The sequence below is a fragment of the Festucalex cinctus genome, chromosome 5 (assembly GCF_051991245.1).
Source record: "Festucalex cinctus isolate MCC-2025b chromosome 5, RoL_Fcin_1.0, whole genome shotgun sequence".
NCBI classification, from domain to species: Eukaryota; Metazoa; Chordata; class Actinopteri; order Syngnathiformes; family Syngnathidae; genus Festucalex; species Festucalex cinctus.
Genome location: NC_135415.1, coordinates 26215372 through 26239211, shown reverse-complemented (window position 1 = coordinate 26239211; position 23840 = coordinate 26215372). Strand labels below are relative to the sequence as shown.

The window sequence follows — 23840 nt, the reverse complement described above, 5'->3', positions numbered from 1 at the left end:
TCTGTTCATTTATATTGCGCTTATCATTAAATACAGAGCAGGACAAACAATCACATTAATTAAACAATACATCCATGGGTGCCTCAAGAAATTGCTCTGCGGATGATTCAATAAACCCCTGCGGGCGACCAGGTGCCCATGGGAACCACATTGCCTACAACTGTTGTACATCAAATAAAGCAATTAGACGCAACAGTCTGCATATCGAAAGTCTTCGCTTGTCTTCAGTGATTAGCTGTGTGGAAAATTTGAATTTTTAAAATGGGGAGCGGGCGGTTGAGTGGTTAGCACGTCCGCCTCACAGTTCTGAGGACTCGGGTTCGAGTCCAGGCTCCGGCCTTCCTGGGTGGAGTTTGCATGTTCTCCCCGTGCCTGTGTGGGTTTTCTCTGGGTGTTTTCCCACATTCTGAAAGACATGCATGGTATTGGTAGGTTAATCAAACACTCTAAATCTGTGTGCGCCCTGTGATTGGCTGACAACCAGTTCGGGGTGTAGCCTGCCTACTGACGGAAGACAGCCGGGATAGGCTCCAGCATGCCTGCGACCGTCGTGAAGATGAGCAGTTCAGATAATAATGGCTATACAATCTGTATGAATAATTGTGAATATTAAATAGTGTGTTTCTAAATGTCTGGGATTTGTGGTTATATGGGCTCAGTATTTCAAACATAATATATATTAAACCCAGATCTGATCTGATCTGACACTCACACAGAAGAAAATAGAAATGTCTTGCAGATGTGTGTCACCTATTTCAAAAATTGAGATATGTGTCTCTTGAGCCAGGAATATGGGTCCCCTTAACCGTTGGGAAATGCCACAAGTTGCTCTTTGTGGAATGTTTCCCAATTCTTGGAGAGAATAATCAAGCTTTTAGGAGAAGAAGACAACCAACCGATAATGATAACGTTTGAAGGAAAGGTCCCCTTTTCAATGCCCCCCCCTCTAAATATCTGTACTGACTTTAACACCTAAATGTAACAGAATATGTTTTGGCCCTCCAGCAACATTTCTGTAGCCTTTCATTAGACATGGGACCTCCATTTCACATTTCTTATTTCTGTATGACTTATGTACGGTTTTTACAATATAGCTGGCCGAACACTGCTTTTGTGACAACCAAATAGTATGTAGTACGGTGAAAATCTTTTTATTTTAAAGATTGGCTCACTTGTCCACTCGTCGAGTTTTAAATACAAAACATGCTTTGTTTTTAAAACATCGCTAGCCTAATGCTAACAGGACGTTAGCGTCGACTTCTGGAGTGTATTTCCTTCTAAATGATGAATATCCACACACAAATCTTGTGGGAACTCATACTCACAGATGAGATAACGGTACGCAAAGGCACAAATTCTCCCCAATGTGTGAAAAACTAGTTATTTTAAGTCTTCAGTTGTACTCAACAATTTAAGGAGCTCTGAAGTGCGGACATAGATTTGTATATAGTAGGCTATATCGTCATTGGGGACTGCACTTCTATGAGATGAATAACGAACGGTGAACATGAAACAGGAAACGGAAATACAGAGCAGCCTTTCAAATTAAAAAAAAAGATTTTCAAAACAAAGTATAATTAAACATCACACATACTAATTTAGATATTACGAAATTACTTGAAGCACTATTATATTAAATTGAATTATTTGCACTTCACTGTAAAAAAGAAGTTGTACAACCACATATTTTGATTGGGACTTTTTTCTGGTCACTGGATTGTTTCATTTTATTTATCTATTTTTTGAAATTCATTCTATTTCATGCTGTATTCAAAATAACTTATGGGCAAATTGAAAAAAATATATAGTTGCCATTAATTTCATGCAATTTTAAGGAAATTTGCTAGAATTGAGATATATTAACAAGAATAGTACATATAAATTGAAAACTGAATTGCCTTTTGTTGACCTTAATTGAATTTTTTGTCCCTTATGTTATTTTCTTTATTTTCATTGTTTAGTTTAATTTTTGTTGTTGTTGTTTTTTTAATGTAGAATGATTGATTGATTGACTTGTGTTTTCAATACTGTGGATGTAAACAAGATGGAAACTTTTATCAATGTTTGTTACAATGCTGTGAATGTTAAATGTAAAATTTCAATAAAAAAAAAAACAGTAAAAAAAAAAAGCTTCAGTTTGGTATCTTTTTTTTTCATCTGTTCACAAATCAATCACAAAAAAACGTTTCTTAATAATAATAATAGGAACACATTAACAATCTCAACTGTCAATATTTGTCACATCTGAGACAATTATTTTTGCGTATTTATTATTTAGTCAATCTATTTTATTATTTATTGAATATATTTTGCGTTTATATTCATAGGTTTATTTACGTTTTTACAATTTCAGTCCGTACATTTTGTTGTTTAAATTACATATTTAATATTTCATTTCCAATGTTTGACGTCAACTGGATAATTTCCAGCCAATCCTGTAGCGGGACGTGTTCGTGAGGCGACCCCGATACGATCTGGCATCCCGATAACATCTGACACCGACAACGGTTCCACTCCTTCCACTCAGAGCCAACTGCCCCACCTTGTTCTGCAGTGCACCCACTGACCTGTATATATGACTGGATAGCCGCTAGCCCATACGCGCCACAGTGCAAGCCGTTGAAGTCACATGGCGGCCATCTTGTTACTCCCAACTCGCCAGCAAACTACTGTACAAACTACACGGTATACCTCCAGATGAAACATATACAGCTCGTAGGCAGTTAGTATAAGGCCGGAGGCGGGGTAGGGGGGTTGTGCCGGGGTGGTCACTATTTTTAAGAAGTAAAAAAACAACAACAATAAAATAAAATAAATTATCAAGTGGACAGTATTTGCTGCTTTGAAGACCATGTTTTTCTTTCATCGCTCAGTTCTTTAGACCCCAATATTAGAGTTGGCACAGGCGTCTTTTGTTGAATTAGTTGTAATTCTTTTATTAAAAAATATACAAGTTTCCTCCTGTACTAAAACACCATTAAGCTTATAATTTATACACGTATTCAAGGCAAGTTGTAAAATGTCTTAAGTTTAGTTTATCTTTGATAAATTTAAAACACCATAAATAATGCTGTTTCTTCTGAGTACTGTCTCAAATGTTCTTCAATTTCGATATTGTAAATGTAGAGGATCGTATGCCGAGAATCGTTTCTTGGGAGGAGCAATATGGCGGCCTCGCAACCTCAAAAGTCTGGGCCTATCGCCTATCCAGTCATGTAATATAGATCAGTGAGTGCACCATACCTGTCGCCACACAGTTCCACATCGCCGCTGCCTCCTCTTGTTGACGTTCATATTCTTTTCCGAGTTCGCCGTTAAACCCAGATAAACTCGTGTTTAATAGTGCACGAACAGGGATATTTGGGGGCTATGATTGTGCCTTTCCTCAGGTCAGTAAAGCGCCTCACTCTCAGCGTTTTAGTCGTGATTGTGCTGTCTGCTGTCTACGTCGGTAGAAATGTGTCTGTTAAGCAACTTACGACACCAAGACCCCTTCCTGTGGAAGAGTACAGGCTCCTGTCTCCTGAAACGTACACATATATTTTCAACCAGCCTGACGCTTGTATGAAGAGAAGTCCCTTCCTGGTGTTTGTGGTCCCAGTGGCACCTCTTGATTTGTCAGCAAGGGATGCCATAAGAGAAACGTGGGGTTCTGCAGGTCAGGGTACTATGACGCTGTTTTACATGGGCGTGCCCGAGAAGGGGCAGGTGAGAAGCATCCAGGACATGCTGGAGGAGGAGAGCAAAAAGCACTCGGATGTCATCCAAATGAACTTCTTGGACAGTTACAAGAATCTCACCATCAAAAGCATGATGATCATGAACTGGCTGGCGACCTACTGCCCCTCTGCCACTTATGCCATGAAGGTGGATACCGACATATTTGTGAACGTATTCTACCTCCTCAGATTGCTCAGCAGCGCGCCCAGGAGAGATTACATTACGGGATCAGTAATAACCGACGGCAAGCCGAAGAGAGGCCTCAACAGCAAGTGGCACCTTCCAGATCAGCTGTACCCCGATGACAGCTTCCCTGCATATGTGTCAGGTGCCGGCTACGTCTTCTCAATAGACATGGCCGCCAAGGTCTCATGGGCTTCCAGGTTTGTTCGAAAGATCCCATTAGAGGACGTCTATGTGGGATTGTGTCTGCGCGTGCTTGGTGTAAGGCCTGTCTACGCGAGAAGCTGGCTGGAATTCAGGAACCTCTTTGAAATCCGGGATCTCGACTATGACAGATGCACTTTTGCCAGACTTGTTCTCGCCCACGGCTTTCAGCCTTCCCGCTTGCGACAAGTTTGGCAGGATTTCTCGCTAGGCTATAAAAGCTGCTGGCTAAATTGGCCATTTAACAAATAGCATGCTAATAATTTTGAACCAAATACCATCCTGCTGGTAATCGTTTTGTCTTAAAATTTCAAACGACGATAATGTTTGCGAAATCTTTTGGAGAACTGGAAGTCAGGGGATGTTATTTTTTATTTCATCTGAGTATATTCTGTATATGGCGCTGCAGTAGTTTGAGGAATGAAGTTCATGGCTTATTCCTTAGACTTGCATTGAACCTTTTAGTGAATCGATCCAAAGTGCTACTGTGCTATATATCAGTGCCTCTTGTATCTTCCCGCAGTGCCTTGCTGTTTGTTTGTTTGTTTTTTCTCCACACTGGAAGATAAAGGATGGATGAAATCACCCATGACATTGCACTTATGTATGGCATTAAAAAAAAAAAAACAACAACAACAACAACATATCGAATCTTTGGAAAATTGACTTAGACCTGCTGCTTGCAAGGTAGCTAACTAACTAACTGCCTTTTTTGGATATTACTGTAATGCTGTTGTTTCACTCTGTGGCCATTTGGTGGCGGTATAGACCAAGAGATAAGTGTCTGTGTCTACTACTACTATACAGCTGTCGTGACTTTAAAACTTAAAACAACAAAACTGTGATGCCTTTAAATTTTGCCTTTTTTTTTTCTTGCTGCTGACTGTAATATGCACCAAATTGCCTTATTTATTAAGTTCCTGAATGTCGAAATAGCTTTATCAATCCCTTAATAGCAATTAGTTACCCTGTGCTTGGCTGGCGACCACACCAGGGTTTAGTCCACATCTCGCCAAAAATCTGATGGTATTGTATTGACCCTAATCAGGATAAGTAGCCTAGGAAATGGATTTAGTAGCTTTACAGTACATTTGCTGTCTTTAGACGATTGCAGTGCCTAATGTGTCTTGTATATTTTTATGTCTATTTTTTTGTTTATGCTGTTGACTTGAGAATTGTAGCCTACAATGTGTTCACGCTGTTTTTGGTCCTAGAATAAAAAAAAATAATTTATAACTTGGTCCTCGGGAGTGTTGTGACTGATCGGAATGAATGCAGAATGTAGGACCTGTACGTGTGTATCTGTATCAGCCCAGTTCACTTTCGCAATACAAAAATTCCAAGCGTACCAAAATGCAGCAGCAAAAACCACGTGACATCACGAGAACGGGACCAACGGGAAGAAAGTTTGTTTTTTTAATTCACTACCAATAACAACAATAACAAAACCAAATATTGCTAATCGGAAAAAGGAACTGAAATCTTATAATAATTACAGAGTTACTTATTAATACCACGAATGCAGCAAGACTGGCGTCATTTATTAAAAAACTGTACTTTTGATTTTTTTTTTATTTATTTTTTTTTTACATTGCCCTTGTCTTTTATTTGAAATGCAAATACCCTATGTTCTATTGTTTGTTTGTTTGTACTATTCATGTGGATGTTAAAAATTATTGAAATGGGATTGTACCTATTTTGTTTGTATTTGAAAGTTTGAAATAAAAAATAATAATAAATAAATAAATAAATAAATAAATATTACACGACACCTGCCTCTCTTGCGCTATATACTTCCGCAAGCAACATTACGTCGACCAATATGTCGACCAACGGATGAAATCACACATAATTAATATTGTGTGACATTGCACTTATGTATGGCATTAAAAAAAAAAGACTTAAATCAAAGCTTTGAAATTTTGACAGACCTTTTTTTTTATATTACTGTATTGCTGTTGTTTCACTCTGTGGCCATTTGGCGGCGGTACAGACCAAGAGACCGTGTCTAATTTTTGTTTATGCTGTTGACTTGAGAATTGTAGCATACAATGTGTTCATGCTGTTGATGGCCCTAGAATAAAAATAATTTATGATCTGGTCCTCATGAGTGTTGTGACCGATCGGTATGAATAACCAATGCAGAATGTGAACCTGTGTATATCAGTCCAGGTCACATTCACAATGCAAAAATTCCAAGCGTACCAAAATGCAGCAGCACAAAGCACGTGGTTTGGAGTTAAATATGGTGCAAAAGTAACTCGTAACATTTTATTTTTTTTTGTGCCTGTAGAAAAAAGTATAAATTTGTATCTGTATAAGGCATGATTTGTACCTGTAAAAAAAACTTGCACCTGTAAAATAAAAATTTGTACGTAAAATAAAAATTGTACCTGTAGAAAAATGTGTACTAAAAAAAATGTGCGTAAAAAAAAAAATGTACGTAAAAAAAAAATAATTTGTACGCATACAAAAAAAATGTACACATAAAAAAATTTTATTTTGATATTAACCGGAATAATGACGTTTGAAAGTATGTCACACAGAAGTGACATCATCTAGCAGCAGCCAATAGAAAAGCACCTTCAGATAACGTTGTGCCCATGGTGTTTTTTTAAAATATTGTGCACAAGTAATACACCTTTAAAAAAACAAAACAAAAAAAACTAATACTGAAACTAAACTAAAATTAAGCATTTTTTTTAAAGAACTAAACTAATAAAAACGAACAGAACCACCCTGAAAACTAATAAAAACTAACTAAAATGAAAAATTAAAAAAAAAAACTAAATAACCCTACTGCCATATTACAAATAAATTGGTTTATATACTGTAGCATTTTTCTAAATGTGCAAAAGCGCAAATAAATTATTTGTACAATTTTTAGGATGACAGGTAAACACATTTTCTCTTCATAACATGATGTGGCCCTTGCGTCCTTCTGATTTTCTGTATGTGGCCCTCAAATGAAAACGTTTGGACACCCCTGCTTGAAGGTATCCTTTGGCATTTGTTTGTCCAGTTGCCTGTTCTGTATGTGCTTTGTGTTTGACTCTATTCATTTCCCACACAGTCTGAGTAGGAGTTAATGCTTTGGGCCAGAGCTGCTCATTGTTGCACACAAACACACACACACACACACGCACCGTGACCTCCCCCACAGTCTGTCTGCACACATCTCATCAACACATGCTGCTCCTAGGAGAGTTTGTCATCCACTTCAGATAGTCATCGCAAAATATACCGGTGAAAAATCTACATCCATCCAACGCTGGGTTCTTGTCTGTCTGCTATCCCCCTGCAGCCTCCCTCCCTCGTGGGTGGAGTTCCATCCACCGACGCACGGCTGGTGGAGCTGGTTCCTAAGACAACCCATGAAACATGCATCCCACTAGCAAGACCGCTTTCACAGCAGCTGCGGGAAACTGAATCCACCGCTTGGAACCTGCGAGAGAGCAACACACAGAGAGAGAGAGAGAAAGAGAGAGAGAATCTAGCCACACTTCCTGTTGTGACAGAAAACATGAGAGGATATATATGATGCAGAAACCCACCACCGGAATTTAACCTGCCTTTTACGACAGATTCATTCGGGTAAGTCAGTTTTCACATGTTTACCCTAAAGCTTTCTTAGTTAGTTTACTTCCATTAGTCTGTGATTAAATGCAAACAAATTATTGCAGGTATTGCACATGAATAAATATCAAACATGATCTTACTGCAGCATTATAAATCCAGAGCCAAGATTTTTATTTATTTTTTTCTCGCACAAAACAACAACATAATGTGGAAGTGTGCAGCGGTTCCCAGCAATTGACCCCAAGATGCATCACGAGATGATGGCTAACGAGAAGATAATGACATGATTGGAAATGTTTGGAAGTGTTTTTTGTTTGTTTGTTTTTTTGCTTTTTTAACATCAAACACTCCACAAACAAACAAACAAAAGTCTTTATTGGACTCTCTACAAATGCGAAGTACTGAGCTCTGAAGTTTACCAGAAAGCATAAGAAAGCTGTTTGTGTTGACAAAAACATCAACAACAACAAGATTGTTCAACAAGCCACCCACATGTTTGACATCCATTGCTTGTTATTCATTCAACAGACGAGTATTTTTATTTATTTTTTGGTCTGCTTAGTTTTCTGCGAAGCATCAAAGCAAATTATTGACTGACCCTAAGCCCTCATACAAGTAAATTCCTGTCTGCAACGCTGCATTTTGATGCGTACGTTAGCGTTGCTAGCTTCTCGATGTGTTTTGTGGAGTCCTGTTGACTGTGCTTGCTCATTTGCTGTTGCGTGTATGTGGTTCCTCCTCAGTTCCTGCAGACTTCTGAGTTTGTTCCAGCTACAGCAAGATGCATATGAATAGCTTACTAAATCAATTGAGTAAGTATTATGAGAGAAGTGCATTTACACGGTTCTTTGTAGGAAGATGCGCCTGCATCGGGTGCTGGGTCATGCAAATTAATTACTTTAATTAGTGAGTTACTGGTATACTCCATAAATTCCATGAGAAAGTAACTGTTGCATTACGTCTCTCAACTCAACTATATTTATATAACACTTTGTTTAATATATAATGAAAAATACCCCGTTCACTCCCAGCCATTTTCACAGAAGCAGTACCGTTCGCTCCCGGCTGTTTTACTGGATTTTGACTGATTTTGCAAGGCCCACAGAATATTGTGTTCAATTTCTATAAAAGCATGGAACCTACCAAAAGAAAGATTAAAGTCTCTTCTTTCATCAGGAAAAAAAAAGTATGTTTCTATCCGTTTCCGTTTTGCAGCAATTAGCATTAGACAAAAGCTAAGTTTCATCAGTTTTCACAAATCTATTCAAAATTGTAAGTAATTGAGCTTTTTTTCTACATGGCCCTGGTTGATCTCCTTTGCTCTGCTGTCACCTGCTGGCCGTTTGTGTAATAACTACCATTTCTGCCACCGTTCTTTGCAGTTGAGAGGCTGCATCAAAGCCTTCTGTATGCTCTAGCATAAAAAAAACATATAAATACGTCTTTGTGACACTTACATAAAAAAAAAACGTATTTACACGTTATTGGGAGCAAATGAGTTAAAGAGCAACTCAACACCGAATCAACTTTTTTTTCTTCTTTTTTTTCCTGATAAAATTTATTAACGGGTGTCTCCTTAATGCTGTCTACTCTACATGACCTGGTCATTAATTTGACATGTTTCTTGAAAGCTTTCAATTTTATACGATCTTCAATTTTCTGTACACTGTACATCAATAAAAGAGCATACGGGACAGAAGAAATAAAACAAACAAAAAACATAAAAAAAAAAATAATAATCATGTGAACTCTTTATTAATTTATTCTGGTCTGCTCAGAAGTGTTCGTCCTTGTCAAAAGTTTAGAACATTCCTGAGGGAGAGGACTTCTGTCGAAAAAGTAAAGTCCAGGGTCAAAAAATCATGCTTGGGTGTGAACTGACTTTTACTGTGAGCAACATTCCACATCGACAGGCTGGACGTCAGCATGGTGATGGTCAACTCCAATAAATCAACTCCAATAATTGTGTTGATGCTCTGTTGCAGCTTAAATTCTCAGTTTGATGTGATCATATTTTCTACTCAGATGCATTTAAGTGAAAGTCATGATATTATCATTATGTTGCCTGAAACGCAAGACGAGCGGTGAACCCAAAATGCTGCCTTCACAATCTTCCGAAAGTTGCACCATGATGTCACTAATGCGTTATATGTGTTTTTCCACAGTTTGTGGTCTATGGGTCTTATGAGCTGGCTCAGATAGAACACGCACACACGCACTGTTGTAAAAATGCAGCCACCGAGAGTAAGAAATATAACAGCACAATCTGTATGACGGGTGTAAAATCATCAAAGTCCTGAATAGTTTCGTTGTTGTTTTTTGGAAAGAAAAAAAAAAAAAAGAATCAAAACCTCCTAAAAATTTCAGAAATTGCCGCTAACATCTTGTGAAGAGCTGTAGAAGCCAAGTTAACTCATTTGCTCCCAATAACGTATAAATACGTTTTTTTTTAAATGTTACGTGATCCAAAGACGTTTTTTTTGTTGTTGTTGTTTTTTTTATGCTAGAGCATACAGAAGGCTTTGATGCAGCCTCTCAACTGCAAAGAACGGTTGCAGAAATGGTAGTTATTACACAAACGGCCAGCAGGTGGCAGCAGCGCAAAGGAGATCAACCAGGGCCATGTAGAAAAAAAGCTCAATTACTTACAATTTTAAATAGATTTGTGAAAACTGATGAAACTTAGCTCTCTTCTAATGCTAATTGATGCAAAACGGAAACAGATAGAAACTTGCTTTTTTTCCTGATGAAAGAAGAGACTTTAATCTTTCTTTTGATATGTTTGATAGATGCTTTTATAGCAATAGAACACAATATTCTGTGGGCCTTGCAAAATCAGTCAAAATCCAGTAAAACAGCCGGGAGCGAACGGAATTGTTTCTGTGAAAATGGCTGGGAGTGAATAGAGTTAATTAATTAAATGCACAGGTGGCTATTTCAATTCTTCAAGCTGCTAGGTAAAGTTGTTATTATAGTTTAGCCATTATGAATGGAGTTTTGTTTTGCACCATTGACATAAACAGTACCAACGTTAATCCTAGTCACCTAACACAGTGAGCTGTCACAGCAATGTAAAATTGATGACTCAATATGCACTTGCATTTTAAAGGACTATTAATTTTCACAAATTTTGGAACATGTCTCATTCGTCTTGTAAAAAAAAGAAGTTGTTTTGGAACTCCCCCTGCTTTGTGACCGAGACGATGAAAGACAGTTCCAGTCGAACAGCTAGTGACAACTTGATGATAATGCTTCACTTGTAAGTGACTCGAACTGACAGTGCTGGAACAGAGAGTGTGACAATTGTTTTAGGGCCCAATGAACAAAAGCAGCATGAAAAGTGGGGATGAGTGGACACGGCTTGATGAGGAAACTCCCTGCCAATTGTGTTAGCGTGTCAGTGTGTGCTTTCCACCGGCATCACTGCAAAGGCTCTCGTGGGGGTAAAGAAGAAGAAGAAGTGAGGGGGGGTAGGGGATCCTTGGGGTGGAACAAGTTCAAAATTCCATTCTAGCAAATGTAGACCAGTAGACCACTGTAGTAGTAGTTAAAACAATATCATGATGAGTCCAAAATGATTGTTTTCTTAACTCTTTTACTGCCACAAGTTATCAAAGAAATATGATATGACAGAGGCTTTGATCATTGATGAAAAGAGATGCAATGCTTCCATCTGCTGGCCATAGTTTAGAGTGTTTTAGATTCCACAACCCGTTGACCAGGCAGCGCTGCACTTAGAGGTTGCACTGAGAAAAAAAAATAAAAATTGTTGACGTTATTTAACGTTTATGGCAATATACGTCATGATTTTACTGATCGTTATTAAACGTTTTTGGCGGTCAAAGAGTTAAAGACAAAAAAAAGTGTTCTTTTATGTGTCATATGGTATCTTATGCGAATTTCAATAAAAAACAACAACAGTTTCTGTGTTTGTCAATATCTTTTGTCATCTAAATTACCCCTTACATAACATTACCTGTTAAAAAAAAAAAAGTCTAGCACATACTATTTTTTTGTAAATATATGTATGTGACTGAAGTGTGTCATTTTGCAAAACAGTGTAGGAGTCATACAAATTTAGTTTGGTGTTTGGATAATTGTGGCAATATTTTGAAAAAAGGAGCCCTGTTTTCAAAATAGTGGGTAAACAGTTGGAAAAAACAAAAACAACTATTGATGTAGCTTGATTCCAACTTAGAGATTGCTTCGGTGATTTCATTTCATATTACTGAGAGGTGAGATAATTATTATCGATGCACATACATATCAGCATTCATCTATTCAATTTAGCACCAAGCCAAAATGAGATTACATCAACATTGGGGATGGTTTGTGTTGAATGACCGATCCTGTTATCCATTAACCCAGCCTCTATTTTTGCCCTCTCATTATTCACAGTCTTTGTTTCAGGCTGAATAGCGTAACCAGATTTCCCTCATCTCTGGAGTTCAGTGTGTGGGACGGAGGTCCCTTTTATGAGCCTCTCTTTCATCGAAGGGTGCTCGGAGTTATTGAAATGCACAATTTACCCTTTTCAATGCCACTCACTTGTTTGTGTCGTTTTTCTAACCATGAGCAACATGGTCTATCCATATATCTGAATATACAGTACCGGTATATGTATATACACCATCTACATAAAGGATTCACCTAGACCCCTTTGGAGTAGACTTGAAACATTTGAAAGATTGAGGAAGGCCATTTTCTGCAAAGCAAGTACCCCAAAGTAACACCATGACCTCAACCTTGACCTCAAACAATTTGCAAAATAAAAGGATGAGGGGCTAGCTAGACACTATTGGCGACAGGTCTTTTGTCTTTAGTGTTTGTGTGGATATTTGACATGTAAATTTAACCATTAAGTCTTTGTTGATAGGCCACTTACACCAGATCTTTTTAGAGAGTGTGTAAAAAAAAATAGAGTGGGTAAAAGAACAGAGAAATATGTGAAGTCTCAATGTATTCCTGTCTAAACCATATAAAGTACCGTATTTTCCGCACTATAAGGCGCACCTTCAATGAATGACATATTTTAAAACTTTTTCCAGATATAAGGCGCTACAGGGCGGCACGGTAGTCGAGTGGTTAGCACGTCCGCTTCCCAGTTCTGAGGTCTCCGGTTCGAGTCCAGGCTCGGACCTTCCTGGGTGGAGTTTGCATGTTCTCCCCGTGCCTGCGTGGGTCTTCTCCGGGTACTCCGGTCTCCTCCCACATTCTAAAGACATGCATGGCAGGTTGATTGGGTGCTCCAAATTGTCCCTAGGTGTGCGTGTGAGTGTGGATGGTTGTTCGTCTCTGTGTGCCCTGCGATTGGTTGGCAACCAGTCCAGGGTGTCCCCCGCCTACTGCCCAGAGCCAGCTGAGATAGGCGCCAGCAGCCCCCGCGACCCTTGTGAGGAATAAGCGGTCAAGAAAATGGATGGATGGATGGATAAGGCGCTACAGTATAGGCTGGTGTTACGTTATGCATCCATTAGATGGTGCTGCGCTAAAGGGAATGTCAACAAAACAGTCAGATAGGTCAGTCAAACTTTATTACTACATTACAAACCAGCTTTCTGACAACTCCATTCACTCCCAAAATGAATAAACAGCTGTTTTATTATTTTCTCTGAGGTAAAGTATTAGTATGAGCTAGCGATCCAAGATGGCGGGATCTTCTGCGCATGTGCGTCACCGATCGTGCAGGGTCACCGACAGCGTCTTGACAGCGAGACCTGTTGCGGCTCAATATTGATCCATATATAAGGCACACCGGATTATAAGGCACAAAAAAAAAAAAAAAAAAAAGACGGCTTTTAGGTGCTCCTTATAGTGCGGAAAATACGGTACTCATTTATATGAGAAAACATTGGACTTACACACAAGTATTATCAAAACATCCATCCATCCATTTTCTTGACCGCTTATTCCTCACAAGGGTCGCGGGGGGTGCTGTAGCCATCTCAGCAGGCTTTGAGCAGTAGGCGGGGTACAACCTGGACTGGTTGCCAGCCAATCGCAGGGCACACAGAGACGAATAACCATCCACGCTCACAAGCACACCTAGGGACAATTTGGAGCGCCCAATTAACCTGCCATGCACGTCTTTGGAATGTGGGAGGAGACCGGAGTACCCGGAGAAGACCCACGCAGGCACGGGCGGACCATGCAAACTCAACCTAGGAAGGCCGGAGCCTGGACTCGAACCCGAGTCCTTAGAACCATCGAAACAGTGATGACAAAATGGCTTTTTATTGCACGTGTGTCCAGAGAAATGTACATTGATAAATCCAATTCCAATGAGGTTGAGACATTGTATAAAACCTAACTAAAACAGAATGCAATGATGCGCATGTGTAACTACAATGAAGAGAAGTTTGATTCATTGTGTTTTGATGAGGTGCAAAATGGGGGAAAAAAAATAGAACCGCTTATTCCAAGGGACACCGGATACTATCAAGAGGACAGGGAAGAGCTAAAAGGATGATTCTCGTGCTGTGACAACACCAAAATAAGGTTAAGCAGAAAGAGAAAGAACTGCTGCTTCATATTTGCTGTGTCACAAATGGTTCAAATAAAGTGGAAATTTAAATATGGTGCGCATATTTACTAAGCAACAAATCATGACAGCACACGGTCACAATTTTCAAGGCTAACATGTCTTGTCTCTCTCAGCGAGCATCTCCAGCATGTGTGATGTGGATGTGTCGGAGCCCACCAGTCCCACCCTCTATGGCGAGTCTTCAGACAAATACTATCATGTGGACCGTTGGCAGAAACTCCGCACCGCCGTGCGCAAACTGGAGTTTTGGGAAAACTTCACCACTGAGCTCATCGGGAGTGGCTTCTTCTCCATGGTCTATAAGGTATATTGGTACATTCAAATGTCCTTTCGCACTTTTTGCCATGTACCAGCGGCATGTGAGTCACTGTCAAAGCATGCTTTGTTCCAGCCATTAATTAGAACATTTTGATCATTCCATTATTGTCCCACGCTCTTTGGACACTGTGGGGGGGGGACAATGCTATCCTCAACGGAGACATTATGTAATGCCAATTGGGACCAAGCAAGCCGATTTCTATGTAAAATGTTTCATGAAATGAACCAGAAGGATAAGAGAGGGACATAAGTCAAACATTGCAATATATCTTAATGCCTACTTGTCATTAGTAACTAGGAGCTGAGTCATCATTCTTGCTACAACTGCAGCTATAGTCGAAATTCTCGACCATTATCAGTACTTCTGAAATGTATCATGTTTACTTTTCTTCAGGTGATGCACACTACTAACCGCAAGGTGATGGTTGTGAAGATATACAAAAACGATGTGGACCAAGATAGCATTGTACGTGAAATCAGCCTTCTTCAGAAACTCTCTCATCCCAATATTGTCAGGTAACAGTCGTCCCCTTCCCCACTATATTAACTCATTCACTGCCAATGACAACTATAGACGTCAAAAGTGCAAGCAAACAGCCAGTGTTAATTTTGAAAAAAGAAAAAAAAGAAAAAAGAAACTTTAAAATGAACATTTTAATTAAAAAATAAATACATTTTAATTTAGTTTTAGTTATAGTCTTCTGACTAAATTTAATTAAAGCCTTAGTCATAACTCAGTCACCTGATTGTATTTTAGTTTTAATCCAATTTTAGTCAACAAAAATACAGAGCAATTTTAGTCGACTAAAATTGGCTTTTGGAGGCCGAGACCAGTATGTGGTCTCAGTAAGACCAAGACCGATCACAAGAACGTCAACGCCCGTGTTGTAGGGTAACAGGAATCCGTTCTACGCACGATGGTAGCACTTCGCAATGAAATTGTTGTCATTGTTGTTATTAATAACAACAATGATTAATAACTATGAATGAAAACAATGAATAAGTAAAACTAAATTCAAATTTCTTGTCAAAATTTGCACTGGCTGTTTGCTTGGATTTTTGACGTCTATAGTCGTCATTGGCAGTGAATGAGTTAAATGCACATCATGTAATAGTGCTTAGTGCACTCATGTTATTGGCTATTTTTTATAGAAACCTAGGCACAGCGAAACCTACCCACTGATTCAATTATGTATCAACAATTTTATAATGAGAACCAATACACGACCTGTATCAAGGTTTCTTCCTTTACGATGCCAATTGCAGCAGCTGCTAAGGTTTATCTAATATTGGGGAGGTGTGACGGTACTTTTAAAATATTTGTGACCCGCTCTGGCAAAAGGGTCCGCATGTCGGCAGAATCAATATCTCGAGATAATGGACGATATTAGATCCAAATGTCTATATATCGATATTAGACATTTGGACATTTTTAGTCAATTTTGAGATTTCTCCACATATAGCCTCCTTGAGGTCTCTAGTTTCGTTTCCAAGCAGCACAAAAGTCAAAATTGTAATAGAAGCGTATGAAAATAAGCAATTATTAGACAGTATGCCTCGTAACTGGGGGGCGTGTTTTTAGCCGAGCTGCTAGCTTATAGCACCGCACGCCACCTCGTTAAAAACAACCCGAATTTCCTAGCCTCAGACGTAATTCACAAATGATTTATATAAATATTGTGAGGATAAGCGAATCTGCTAACGATGGATGGATGGACATAGCAACCAAAAAAAAGTTGAAACACACCAGTCAGCACTCAGCACGAAAGTGATCCTCCTACCTTGGAGCAGTTGTCATCGGTGCGGTTACCAAACAAATAGAGATATTCTCCAGGATTGTTTTCTTAATGAATCGATGTCTACTTTTAATTCAAATTACGACATTCACAAACTTGACTCATGTCGCACTCGAGTGACGGAAGCAGCCGCGATACCCCCCGCGGAGCAGGCACACTGCTCCAATTCACTCAGACCGAGTTGGGAATTAACTCATTCACTGCCAATGACGACTATAGACGTAAAAAATCCAAGCAAACAGCCAGTGCAAATTTTGACAAGAAATTTGAATTTCGTTTTACTTATTCATTGTTTTCATTCATAGTTATTAATCATTGTTGTTATTAATAACAACAATGACAACAATTTCATTGCTAAGTGCTACCATCGTGCGTAGAATGGATTCCTGTTACCCTACAACACGGGCGTTGACGTTCTTGTGATCGGTCTTGGTCTTACTGAGACCACATACTGGGTCTCGGCCTCCAAAAGCCAATTTTAGTCGACTAAAATTGCTCTTTATTTTTGTTGACTAAAATTGGATTAAAACTAAAATACAATCAGGTGACTGAGTTATGACTAAGGCTTTAATTAAATTTAGTCAGAAGACTATAACTAAAACTAAATTAAAATGTATTTATTTTTTAATTAAAATTTAAATTTTAAATTTTATTATTATTATTATTTTTATTTTTTTCAAAATTAACACTGGCTGTTTGCTTGCATTTTTGACGTCTATAGTTGTCATTGGCAGTGAATGAGTTAAAAGTTGTGACATGCGCCAGTGCCTTGTATGCAATGTAGACTAATTTAATAATGCATTGAAATACTAATGTAATGGTTTGATTGCTTGTTGATGTTGTCTATTTCATACGACGCCGGACACGCCGCTTCTTCGATGCATCAAAAAAAAAAAAAAACAGTCTGCCTGCATACCTCATTTTCTTCTTGGATCCTAAATCCTTGGTTGCAAGCTTGCTTAATACTACTGACATCCTACTTCAAGAAACTTTATAGGCAAAGAAAATCAATGACATTCTTATTGCCCTTTGTTCTAGATATCTGGGAATATGTGTTAAAGAAGACAAACTCTATCCAATTTTAGAGGTAAGTCGAACTTCTCATTTGCTTTCTTGGCATAGCTGTGGGTGGGGCTTGATGGCAAGTGCCTCCTGGTGGCCAGGAACTGAACAGCTGAGTGGAAACCAAATTTGGGGAACTTGGCGGTCTGATGCTTGACTGCAAAAGCTGGCTTGGGTCACCTCGAGAGAAGAAGCCTAACATGGTGTGAGAGGTTTTTTTTGTTTTGTTTTTTAATTAAATTCATCAATGTTCCAGCTACAGTGCTCAGTGTAAAAATTGAAAGATTTTATTCAATATCTCAACAGACATAACAATTTTCTAAATTTTGGAAAAGTCTTGGTGATAAGACAGTGGGAATAAATTCTTACTGGAAACCTTTTCTGCCAAATTATGAAGTTGTTTGAATGAAAATCAGAACCTCCCAATCTGGGCCCATGTATTGCCCTAAGCCACAAAAAAAAACAAAATGGTGCCGTGCCCTCTCCTGGTCTGAGTAAAGGTCCATCCCCAGGTAGATGGACTTGCTGCTCTTATACATCGAGAAGCGACAGGTGAAGTGGCTTGGTCACCTAGATATGGATGCCTCATGAATGCTTCCCTCGTGAGTCATCCCAGTATGAGGCCTTGCGGAACATTAGCTGCATGGTCTGTGTCTCTCAACCGGCCTCTCAACAGGTTGTACATAAAAACAAAGAAATTTGAGCAAAATGGGCCATTTGTTTTTCTCTACTGAAAATGGGAGCAAAAACTAATGTGGCACATATTGTATTTATTTGTGTTCAGTGTAGTCATGTAATACTTGCAAGGTAAATGAATAATGCCAAAACGTCATTTCTGATCTGTATTAGTACGTGAATGGTGGCTGCCTTGAGGAGCTCCTGGCCAGGAAAGATGTCCTCCTGGGCTGGAAAGACAAGGTGGACCTCGCCTGTGATATTACCAGAGGAATGATCTACCTGCATTACAAGAATATTTACCACAGAGATCTTAACTCAAAAGTAAGACAATTTGTTTTAGTTGTTTTTTGTTTTTTTAAACCACCTGTCTAAACCATGCCTTTTAACCCAACAATTAAGTTGCGGGATATGTGTCACAGTTTAAAGCGATACTTTACTTATTTAGCCATTTTTGGCAGTCAAACATTAATATTTTCCCTATAATAAATTTGACATTTTCATTATTTTTCATGTCCAATTAGTACTTTTTAAAACACATTTTGCAACTTGCTGTCGACTGAAAATGACATCGCAAGGGCTCAGGTAACCAATCACAGCTCAGCTTGTGAATGTCACATGACCAAACCTCGAAAACAGCTGAGCTGCACATGTCTAGCCACAATCAATCACAATTTTTTCAGTGTTATGAGGACATCTTCAAAAATGTATATCGACTGCACACGCTCATCCTGCTTTTTCTAATCAATTAATTATTTGATAATAATTAAAATTATAATAATTTAAAATGGGGGGGAAAAAAATGACCTACGCCATATGTAAACATTTATTAAATGCTTTACTTTAATGAATGTAGTTATGTTTATTGCTCAAACGCCAACAGCTACCTTTAATGTAACCATCCATTGTCAGCTTGAAAAAGATCATCTGCCGTCAAAATTAATAGTGTGATTAATCTGTGGTAATACAATGATTAACGCGATAATTTTTTGTGATGAATTAATTAGTTAACGCTTTAACTTTGACAGCACTAATTAAACTATTTGGTTTATGACAGGTCAGGCAAGGTAATGGACTCGTGGTTAGTCTCTGGGTTTCCAGTGTAAATAGAACATATAAACACTCAGATCTATTTTTAATGTTTAATGATGTTTGTTTAATACACCACCTCCCTGCAACCTACATAGATTGTAACGACGCCAGTGCCTAGCAAACACCTGGAGATAAGCAAACAGTGTTTGCTCCCCTGGCGTCTGCCTCTCCTCACACATTCAACGCTTACTTCACAGAATTCTTCTCCTACGCAAAAGCGGGACTGTATGTCGGTCAGTCTTCTGCATTTGATGTGACGGATAATACTTTGTACCACACAGGCTGCCTTTGTTCTCTTTTGAGTCCTTCCACACGTGGTGCAGGTGAATTATTTAGTTGCACGGGAAACATTCTGACATCAGAGACAAGTGATATTTGAAGTGGCATCAGAAGCTTTTTGGAAGGCCCAAAAAAAAGTGACCGCTTAGTTCACGGAATACTGAGTAGATGTGCATTCAAAGATGAGGAGTCATTGAAACTAGATTAATTTCGGCGTTATTGTGACCGGTTTTCGGCTTTTTGATGGTTCTGACCAAGTCATTTCAAAATAAGATCATGCCCAGGGGTCAAATACCTGTATGAGGATGTCATTTTTGTTGTGAAAACCCAGAGCCGTGAAAAACAGCCTCACGCTGCCCTCTGCTGGTCGATTGTCATATCACTTGTTTCTTTGCAGAATTGTCTGATCCGAATGACATCCCGAGGTCGGGAGGCCCTGGTGACAGACTTTGGTCTCGCGAGAGAGGTGGTGGAACTGCCAGTCAAAGACCCCGGCAGGAAGCTCTCTTTGGTGGGCTCTGCTTTTTGGATGGCCCCAGAGATGCTCCGAGGGGAGCCGTATGACCGCAAGGTATGGAGACAAAAATCGGTTTCAGCTTTCATAAAATCATTGACAAAATGGTATTTATTGACGTTTATGCTTTATGATACTTTAGTCCCAAAAAAAAAAAAAAAACTTTTAATACTAAACATGAGATAAGTAGGCTTCTGTTATTTTTGAAAGTACTCACAAGTATGTTGCCTCTCTTAGGTGGATGTTTTCTCCTTTGGAATTGTGCTTTGTGAAATCCTGGCCAGGATCCCCGCTGACCCTGAGATACTGCCAAGAACACAGGTAGCCAGTTCATTTACGCTACTGAATAATCGTGCTGGGCTATGTAAATGAGGGCTTAGGGGTAGGGCTGCCACAAACGACTATTTTGTTAGTCGATTAATCACCAACAGTAGTCGCGATTAGTCGACAAATCGGATCGTCAGCCTCCTTAAATAATTGCCCAAAGTCTTTTTTTTCCCAAAAACGGAAACACATTCTGATGTAAGTATTAACTCATTCACTGCCAATGACGACTATAGACGTCAAAAATCCAAGCAAACAGCCAGTGCAAATTTTGACAAGAAATTTGAATTTAGTTTTAGTTATTCATTGTTTTCATTCATAATTAATCATTGTTTTTATTAATAACAACGATGACAACAATTTCATTGCAAAGTGCTACCACGTGCGTAGAATGGATTCCTGTTACCCTACAACACAGGCGGTCTTGATCTTACTGAGACCACATACTGGGTCTCTGCCTCCAAAAGTCAATTTTAGTTGACTAAAATTGCTCTTTATTTTTGTTGACTAAAATTGGATTCAAACTAAAATACAATCAGGTGACTGAGTTATGACTAAGACTTTAATTAAATTTAGTCAGAAGACTATAACTAAAACTAAATTAAAATTTCTTTTTTTTAATTAAAATTTTAAATTGTCTTTTTTTTTTTTTCAAAATTAACACTGGCTGTTTGCTTGGATTTTTGACGTATATAGTTGTCATTGGCAGTGAATGAGTTAATTTCATTTTCATTTCAAGGGTATAATTATATATATATATACGTAAAATAATAAAATATCTGTTCAACTAGGGATGTAGCCAATTTTAGCTCAGGTTTAAGACTCTCCTTTCTCAGCAGCACTGCAAGAGCCAGATTGATCATGCGAATCACTCAAAGGAAGGAGTTGCCCACAAGGGAGTTTGTGAACTCGTAAATGCTGCCAGAATTGCAGGCAAGGTTATCGTTGCATATATGAGGCCCAACGTATGAGACAACTTCCGGAAGAATAGAAAAGTATTTGCTTAACTCATTCAATCCCAAAAACGTATAAATACGTTTTTTAATACTTTGTCCTGCACTCCCAAAAACGTATAAATATGTTTTTATGCTAAAGCATACAAAAGGCTTTGATGCAGCTTCTGACCTGAAGAAGTCACTTAAAGCAATGATAATTATTACAAAAAAAAACACCCAGCAGGTGGCAGTAGAGTATTAAGAGATCAGCCAGGGACACGTTGCTACAAGCTCCTTTTTGTCAGTATTTTCAAAAGATTTGTGAATAATGATGAAACTTGGCTATATTCTGATGCTAATTGCTGCAAAACGGAAACATATATTCATACACTTTTTTTTCCTGATGAAAGAAGAGACTCATCTTTCTTTTGGTAGGTTTCAGGTTTTTATTTTTTACAATTTTTTTTTTATAGCAATAGAACACAACATTCTTTGAGCCTGGGTGCACATGAAACCACGACCACCTGGTCCGCATCCTGACTGTGGTCCACCATTTGAGGATGGCCACGCTAGATTGTCAAAACCTTGTGATATGCAGTTAATGTATAGTTATTATCTCTATATTTTAGGACTATGGGTTGGATAAGAATGCATTCAAGGAGATGGTGACAGATTGTCCTCAACGTCTCTTGGAAATGGCAGCCAGCTGCTGTATGGTGGGTATCTGTTTTCTACATGCAACTATGCTACTTTACAACTACTCTGTATATTTATTTATATATATGATAAGAATACACAGCACTGTGATGTTCAATGATTATGCATACGTACACAGATGAATGTATAATTCGCTCATACAAATCAACTTTCTATACTGCTTAACTCATTTACTCCAATAACGTATAAATACGTTTTTTTTTAATGCTCTAAGTGTCCCAAAGACGTATTTATACGTTTTGTTTTGTTTTTTGTTTTGTTTTTTGTTTTGTTTTTTGGGGGGGGGGGGGGGGGGGTATGCTAGAGCATACAAAAGGCTTTGATGCAGCCTCTCAACTGCAAAGAACGGTTGCAGAAATGGTAGTTATTACACAAACGGCCAGCAGGTGGCAGCAGAGCAAAGGAGATCAACCAGGGCCATCTAGAAAAAAACTAAATTACTTAGAATTTTAAATAGATTTGTGAAAACTGATGAAACTTAGCTCTCTTCTAATGCTAATTGCTGCAAAACGGAAACAGAAACATACTTTTTTTTCCTGATGAAATAAGAGACTTTAATCTTTCTTTTGATAGGTTCCATGCTTTTATAGCAATTGAACACAATATTCTGTGGGCCTTGCAAGATCAGTCAAAATCCAGTAAAACAGCCGGGAGCAAACGGGACTGCTTCTGTGAAAATGGCTGGGAGTGAATGAGTTAAGGGTGTAGCGCTATTCAGGCCGATGATCAAGAATTGTCAACCTGAAGTCCAAAAAAATGTGAACAGTGCGTTAAAAAAACTATTGTACTGAATTGCAATGAAGGTCTCAAGTTGTGTTACTTTTCTCGTGGCAATCCACTGCTGGAACATTTTTTGTCAGTTCTGTGTCTTTGTCCTTTTAGATTGAAGCCTTCAGACGTCCAGCATTCACAGAGTTGTTAGACGAGTTAGGGGAATTTGCAGAGAGTCTGGAACCACCTACCAAACTGGAAATGGCCTTGACCTGATTTATCACTGAAGGTATTGGAAGGAAAACATCAACCCGATTGAGAGATAATCATATTTCATCCACCTGCGACAAGACTGATCAAGTCAGACAGTGCAATTATATTTGATATGTTTTTGGGAGGGAATATGACAACTTGTCATGGACGTGCATTTATACAAATAGGCTAAACGGAATGTATACTTACATGACATTACAAACTGGAGTTTAAACACAATAATTTTAGTTTTAAAACGCCAGGTATTTTTGTATAAGGACATACTTCAAGATTGGAAAATGTATAGTTAGGATGTACATAATACTGATCTGCATTCAGAGTGATTTTCTGTGGTTGCTAAATACAATTTTCATGTTCCAGACTAATGGATCTTATTTCATTTGTTTGTATTATCCATTTTATTAAAAATAAAGTTTGGATCCCATTTCATACAAATAAAATCACAGCTTTTTTTTTTTTTTTAAATACAACACAATGATTTATGTAAATGACACTTAAAGATGTTTGTGATGATTAAGAGGCCTTGATCCATTGTTTTTAGCAGTTATAAGTAGTAATCAACTACAGTAAGTGGGTCTCATCCATCCTCTGGTCACAGAAAATATTTTGTATTTGGACTCCTTACAGGTCTTTGAAGCCAATTTGAGTATATTCACTGACTATACCGTCTGAGTATTATTCAGACTGGTAGAAAGACTTCAAAATAATGGCCTGAAATGAGGCGGCGCATGCGCACACGTGTTTGAAAAGGATGCACTCTTCAGGGTCTTATCAAGGTCCATTGCTCCTCGCGGCTCCAGTGGAATAAATTATGCACGGTCAGAACTGTGTTTGCATTGGTGTCTTGCTTCATGATGGAGGATAAACTTGTATGACTCTCATTGATAGGTGATACAAATAAAGGCAGTAAACAA

At 38.5% G+C, this 23840-nt stretch overlaps 2 protein-coding genes across 3 annotated transcripts; both read left to right on the top strand.

Moving 5' to 3' along the window:
- The first annotated feature begins 3242 nt into the window (after positions 1 to 3242).
- On the top strand, positions 3243 to 23819 carry LOC144018906 (dual specificity testis-specific protein kinase 2). Of its 2 annotated transcripts, XM_077521568.1 has the most exons (11): positions 3243 to 3389; positions 7412 to 7701; positions 8430 to 8498; positions 14344 to 14534; positions 14943 to 15064; positions 17383 to 17431; positions 18256 to 18405; positions 19850 to 20023; positions 20204 to 20287; positions 21855 to 21941; positions 22825 to 23817. In XM_077521568.1, exons 3-11 carry the CDS (start codon positions 8468 to 8470, stop codon positions 22927 to 22929), a joined length of 993 nt encoding a protein of 330 aa, XP_077377694.1. In that variant the 5' UTR covers positions 3243 to 3389; positions 7412 to 7701; positions 8430 to 8467; the 3' UTR covers positions 22930 to 23817. The 2 variants fall into 2 exon arrangements, with proteins under 2 accessions (XP_077377694.1, XP_077377695.1); XM_077521569.1 differs by lacking the exon at positions 8430 to 8498 and having other exon boundaries at positions 22825 to 23819.
- On the top strand, positions 3370 to 5854 carry b3galt8 (beta-1,3-galactosyltransferase 8). Its single transcript, XM_077521570.1, has one exon. It carries the CDS (start codon positions 3370 to 3372, stop codon positions 4357 to 4359), a length of 990 nt encoding a protein of 329 aa, XP_077377696.1. The 3' UTR covers positions 4360 to 5854.
- Positions 23820 to 23840: the final 21 nt, after the last annotated feature.

Coding starts and splice junctions, on each gene's coding strand:
- LOC144018906 (XM_077521568.1), top strand. CDS start 8,468: ATGCATATGAATAGCTTACTAAATCAATTGA. Junction 15,065..17,382: donor TCTCATCCCAATATTGTCAG/GTAACAGTCGTC, acceptor CCTTTGTTCTAG/ATATCTGGGAATATGTGTTA. Junction 20,288..21,854: donor AGATACTGCCAAGAACACAG/GTAGCCAGTTCA, acceptor TCTATATTTTAG/GACTATGGGTTGGATAAGAA.
- b3galt8 (XM_077521570.1), top strand. CDS start 3,370: ATGATTGTGCCTTTCCTCAGGTCAGTAAAGCGCCTCACTCTCAGCGTT.